The 6,235-nt window shown below is 52.1% G+C and overlaps 1 protein-coding gene across 1 annotated transcript; it reads left to right on the forward strand.

Annotated features, from left to right (window-relative positions):
* The first annotated feature begins 4,593 nt into the window (after window positions 1–4,593).
* LOC136055504 (PHD finger protein 7-like) lies at window positions 4,594–6,235 on the forward strand. The gene is made up of 7 exons (XM_065747295.1): window positions 4,594–4,636; window positions 4,958–5,049; window positions 5,147–5,248; window positions 5,495–5,619; window positions 5,768–5,930; window positions 6,022–6,175; window positions 6,219–6,235. Exons 1-7 carry the CDS (start codon window positions 4,594–4,596, stop codon window positions 6,233–6,235), a joined length of 696 nt encoding a protein of 231 aa, XP_065603367.1.

Below are 6,235 nucleotides of genomic sequence, written 5' to 3' on the forward strand. Positions count from 1 at the left end.
ATTAATGTCAGTTTGGTGAACATTTCTCCTGACTCCTTGATGTATTTTTCTCAGTGTTTCCCAGAAACTCTATAAAGCTTCCCTCTAAGAAGCAGAATATCATTAGAAACCATTGTAGCTTTAAAAGCTCTTAGAAATGTGTGTGTGTTTGCACAACCATCTGGCTCGTGTGTACAGAAACACGTGCGTTGCTCTGAACTTGTTTCAGCCTTCACTTTCAGGAGGAATTGAAAACATGAATCAGTTTCTCTGTGCCATCCATCTGCACAGCTCCTCTCTCTCTGTCTTGCACAAGCATGAGGAAATGAGCTTTGGAGAACTGCTTTCTATATCCAGAGCGTGTCCTGGCTTTTAACCCCGGTATTGGGCTTCAGGGGAGCACTTAACGTGGCGTATTGCCTCATCTGATGCACACGTGCCCACCACACGCTCTTTCCTCTCTGGCTTCCAGCAGATCTGAGCATGTCAGTCCCACAGGCAGTAGCCAGCAAAGCCTCCCAAGGACTGAATGCACTGCGTCTTTGTATGGGAACTGCTGAATCACGGCCTGAACCACTGATGGGTCACCTGAGGTGAGCACCGAGTCAGCCATGGGGGCACAGGTGGAGGTGAGATACCTGTGTGATTGGAAGGGGTAGAGCCTGGCTCCACCTCTCCCAAACCCCATTTAAGGGCTGACCAGCACCAGGGAAGGATCTCTTCTCGGAGATCCCTCCCGTGTGGAGTCCCCTGCGAGCCTTGTCATCCTGAAGGTGAGCCATCTTCTCTTTTGTATTATTTGTATACTGTTTATATAGAACTACTTAAAATGTACCATCATCTATACTATTTCTTTGCAGAGTACCATCCTTGGGAGTTATTTACCCCACAGTCTTCAAGAAGACCTCAGGGGAACCCCAAAGAAATCTCCAAGGAACTCTAAGCAAAGTTGCAGGTCCTCAGCACTACGCTCTTCCAGATAGGCTTTCCCCAGCGGCATCGGGCAGAGAACTGAGCCCACTCAAGCTTAGAAGTCCTCAGCAGCCCCAGAAATGCCTTCATCTGCTCCTGCTCTCGATAACAACCATGGTTTTTTACCGTGCACAGAACAAGAGCTGTCCCTTTGGCTATTCGTACCTTGAGACATTCAGTAGCAAGTGGGCTACAAAAAGGTGAGCGTGGGGAACGCCAGCTTTTGGTTTTGTGGTCTCAGTGGGAGGTAACACCACACCAACCCCCCATCCCCGAGTTAAAATACAGCCTTCTTCTATACTGCATGTAATTATAAACCCTTGGCTACCTGTTGAACAGTTTATTAGATATACGGCTAGCTGTTCCCAGAGTTATGTTATCCCTGTGTTATCCCAAATATCTCAATCTCTTGAGTCCAGGTCTTCCTGAGTCTACGAACCTCTTTGTTTGCTAAAACAGATGGACTCTTTCTCCTGTCCTCCACTTGGTAAGCTTGGTTAAGGTTTTTTTGGACAGTTCTGTGGGATACTAGAGGTGGATTTCAAAGAATAAATTCACGTGTTAAGGAAAGGTTGTGCTGACTTGAGATGGAGGAACACATTTTCAGGAGGAACTACAATTGCTTAACTTTGCTGTCAGTTATTCTTTCAGGGAAGTACACAGCATCATCTGGCTGGGAAAGGAGAGGTCTGTGTACACTGTTCAAAGGAAGTGGGATGTATTGGCATTTTTATGCTCACAGTATAATTAAAGTAAGCTATTTTATGACTGTGCATAGGCATCAGTAAGCCTGCAAAGCTTAGAAGATGGAATCGATGAAATCTAAAGTGCTGTATCCGAATTCAGCTCTATAAAACCCTCCCATTCCCTGTGTCTGTGCTAAGGTATTACAAATGATACAAAGAATGCTAGAAATGATTTTAATAAATAAATGGATAAAGGGGAACAAATATTTGAAAGTAATTTGTGTGCAACTGTGCCATTTTATTTAAACTGTTTTTTACTGTGACGTAAATATTGAAGTTCTTCATTTCAGAACATACAAACAGAAAAGCTGCCAACTGCACAGTGTTTAGCAGGTTGCTGTAGACCTATGAGATATGACAGAGGTTGAAGTTTAACTTAAATGGAGAACTGAGAGGGACAGTAAGTGTGGTGTGTACTGAATCGAGTCTTCACTGGTGTCTGATGAAGTAAAACAACAGGTAGGTCTTTCAGTACACCTTATGTTTCATTTCTTCCTAAGACAAAAATTATGTAGGTGGTGTTCTGCATATTTATGGGATTACAGTGACTTGGTCTAGCTATAGATTATGTAATCCCGTTATATCAGCAGAGGGATTTACAGGCAAAGAATGCAGGCAGCAGAGTGAATTCTGTAATTCTGTTTATTTAAAAGTGCAATTGGCACTGAAATCAGCTGTTTTTCTCAGATGGATGCAATTGAATTTCAGCATTCACGTGGAGCTGGCATCATAAAATTGAAAGGCCTGTGTACGAAGGGAAACGTAACAGCAGGGACAAACAAGGGCTGTAGCTGGCTATGGATCTTTTCTTCTCCACGTGGATCGAGGGGAAAAAACAGCAGGATGCACAGACTGAAGCCAATCCACAGTGAGTTCGGCCCCACTGACCTAACAGCAATAAGGCGTCTGGGACTGGAGAGTTCAGGCTCTCAGGGAAAGCAGGTAATCGACCCCCCTGTTTTCTAAGTGAAGGTTTTGTGAGCTGCAAAGATTAAAAAAGAAAGGAAAAAAAAAAAAAGAGAAAAGGGAAGTCTCTTAAGTTTCAAGGGAGAAAGAAAAATCTTGTTGGTCAAACAAAGACCCCCTTTTATAGGCTGTAACGCACGTTGGCAGGAGTCTTTTCACTTAGATTGGAGTTTACTTACAGAAACTTTGTTTGCTTGATTTATTAGGAATGTTAGCAAGAACAGCAGACTTTCATGGGAGATAGGGTAGGGGGTGAAATGAGACACCAAAAGATAGAGACAAGACAGATAGACAGGAAGACAGACAGGCAGTGATGTCATCTTCCTTCCTTCCCCAGTGCAAGCCGAAGAGTTGACCCCTCAGGACAGGAGTATGGCCTGTATCCTGCCACGGAGGGCAGACCTCTTCTCTTAGTGCCTCTGAAACATCTGTGCTACTCCCCATGAGGTTTTGGAGTCTCTAGGATCACCGGAAGGAGTGAAGTGTCATCGAAGCGCTCCAGTGTCGCTGTGAGACTGAGAACGACACCTGCTGGTGGCCCACGTGGGGCTGAGGGAAAATAAGATGGACCTGCACCAAACAACTGCACGCTTCCTGTAACACTGACAAGCACTGACCCATGAAGAACAGGAACCTCAACCACGAACCGATCAGCAATTGCCTTACGTTATGTCAACTTGTATTGCGATGGACGGATTGTGTGAACGTCACGATGCACTGGATCCCTGGATCAGAAAAGGCTCACCCCCCAGATGGATCAGTCGTGAGTCATGGCCTGAAGCACTGATTGAGTACCTGAAGGAAGGACCTGCTCAACATTGAGAGCAAAGGTGAAGGAAACTCAGCTGTGTGACCAGAAGTCCTCGTTTAAGATGTGCTAACATGCAGCGAGCATGTGGATGTGCCGGCCCGCCTGGACGTGGTGCTGACAAACATCTCAGAGCTAAGGAAGTGGAGGAGCTACGAAACGGCCTTTGTTTCCTTCCCCAGGCCCTGGCAGCTGCTCTTGTGCTGCTGAGGGCACCCACAGACGATGCTCCCCCTTGAGCAACAACGTAGACATGTGGCAGTGCAACGGCTGATACCGGTAAGAGGTACTGAGCCGCGTGGCACCGGGCTGGGGCCAGGCAAGGCCTGGCAGCGAGCGCTCAGGGCGGCTTTGCCAGAGTCTCTCTGCTCCAGGAGGGATGGCAGCCTGCCCCTAGCCAAGGCTACAGCTTCCATGGCTGAACTCAAGTGACGTACCGATAAATACCGCTCTACGGACCGCAATGGAAGGACTCCAAAACTATATCAGAGAAGCAGGAATGAAGGAGGCAGTTTATGACGATGCCTTTTGAGAATCCAAACTTGGTGAAGTTTTCAGCAGGGATGTGGGACCTCAGCAAGCTCCTCCCCACCAGTGTGGCACACTGGTGTCAGTATGGAACCCCTCGGTGGCCTTGGAGGCCATCATCCAACAGGCCACCCAGGCTGATCTAGGGGAGACGGAGCACCAGGCCCAAGCCCTCTTAGACCTCATTTAAGGGCTGAGTGCCACTGAGGAAGGATCTCTTGTTGGAGATCCCTCCCTTTTGTCGGTCCTGTTACCGTTACCCAGTCAAGCAGGGAGAAAGGAAATGAAAAGAAGTAGCTGAGCTGGAGGCGGTGCCCAGTACTGACAACAAGAGGGGAGCTCGACGAAGAACCATGGCAGGAAATCCTCTAAAAGTTTGCCCAGCTGAGCTGTGGAGCTGCCAGCCTGCTGCATGGCAGCCAAGGGCCCGCGGCCACACCGTGCTGTGATGTCACAATGGGTGGCTGGAGCGGCCACTGTGACCCGCGAGGCTGAGAGCAGAGCAAAAGCTGTGGGGCTCAGGCTGTGCGTCAGTGCGGCCTGGTGAGGCACGGAGAGAGCAGGGACTCACAGTGCTCACTGTCGACGCGCATCATGTCCGATCAGAATCAGGCGGCCTCCGAGTTGGAGGGCCCAGGTGAGAGCAAAGCATCCCTGTGCGCAGCTCCGTCCAGCGGACTGAGGGGTGCTGGGGGTCTTCCTGCGGCCGAGGGGGGAGGAAGGGGTAGGCAGGGTCTCCCAGGCACGTGTGGGACAGGGCCCCTCCGCTTCTTGGCAAGGGGGCCCAGCTTGGGCTGGGGCTGCCCGCTGGCACCATTGGGCCTGCGCAGGCCCCTTCCCTTCCTCCACCTGTGGCCAGCACGGCAGGCACGGAGCAGGACCCTGGGGACGGCCCTCAGGGACCCCTGCCCCCCCCCCCCGCAAGGTGCTTACTGCTGCTCGCCTTTGCTCTCTCCAGCATGCTTGCTGTGTGGCCGGGCAGATGACAACCCGGACGTCTTCGGGAGGTCAGCTTGGTGCGATCGGGTTCGCATACATAAGTTCTGCTTGGTGCGTTCTGCTCCGGTGATCCTGGCCGTTTGCTGTAGTGCAGGGATGCTCCCTTTCCTCCAGAACTCATGAGATCCCGCTCTTGTCTCTCCGACAGATGTTTGCCCAAGTCTTATTTAGAGAAGAATCCCAAGAGGAGAAAGGCCTGCTGGTTAGCTACCGTGACTTAATACGCGCGGTCCAGCAGGCAGAGCAGGAGGTGAGGACCTGAAAGGAGCGGGCAGATTTGTGCCGGGGGAGGCTCACGCCACCTTAGTCTGGACCCAGAGAAAGCCATGGCAGCCCTTCCAACCGCCTCCAGGACAAAGTCCTGTCCTAAGAGTTGAGCCCTGTCCGCCAGGCGGCTTTGCAGGGTGTGACCCGCACCTGGGCCCTGCCCAGAGCTGTGGGGCCAGCCGTGGAGTCCCTGAGCCTGCCGCTGATGGGGCTGTTCTGCTCTTTCCAGCAATGCTTTGTTTGTGGCGAGAGGGGAGCCACCATCAGGTGTGCCCAGAGCGGCTGTGCACGCAGCTTCCATCTGCCCTGCGCCACGGAGGGGGAGTGCGTCACCCAGTTCTTTGGAGAGCACAGGTAAGGGCTGTCAGCAGCAGCCAAGGAAGCGGGAACTGGTAGCGAATGAGCGAGCGATGCCTCCCAGCAGCCCGCCGTAGCCAGGGCCTGGGGCTCTGCCCTCCTCGCAGCACTTCTCAGTGTGCCCGTGCCTTCCATCTTCCCCCAGGTCCTTCTGCGGGGAGCACCGGCCTCGGCAGGCGGCGATGGCAGCTTCAGCGGAAGACAGCGAATGCGTCATCTGCCTGGAGAACGTGGGGGACAGCACGTCCTACCACACCCTGGCATGCCCAGTGTGCACGCACGCCTGGTTCCACCGGGGCTGCATCCAGGTAGGAGCGCTCCCCTCACCCTGCAGGCACGCTTGGTGCTAAGCAGCACCAGGCCCCGCTGACGCTCACGCTGCTTGTGCTTCTCCTGCAGCAATGCGCCCTGTCTGTTGGCAGTACAGCCTTCCGGTGCCCCAGTTGTCAGAATGATAGTCGGTTCTGCACGGAAATGGCCAGCTTGGGGATCCGAATCCCAGAGAGGTTAGTATCCTTCTGCCAAACCACGCGGATGAGAAAGCGCGGGGCCTGTGCAGGGACAGTACAGGCAGGCCTGGCCCTTTGCTGTCTCAGCTTCACGGAGAAGCTAG

This window comes from Cyrtonyx montezumae, unplaced genomic scaffold (genome assembly GCF_038088225.1).
Source record: "Cyrtonyx montezumae isolate F1298 unplaced genomic scaffold, pur_monq_1.0 scaffold_10, whole genome shotgun sequence".
Lineage (NCBI taxonomy): Eukaryota > Metazoa > Chordata > Aves > Galliformes > Odontophoridae > Cyrtonyx > Cyrtonyx montezumae.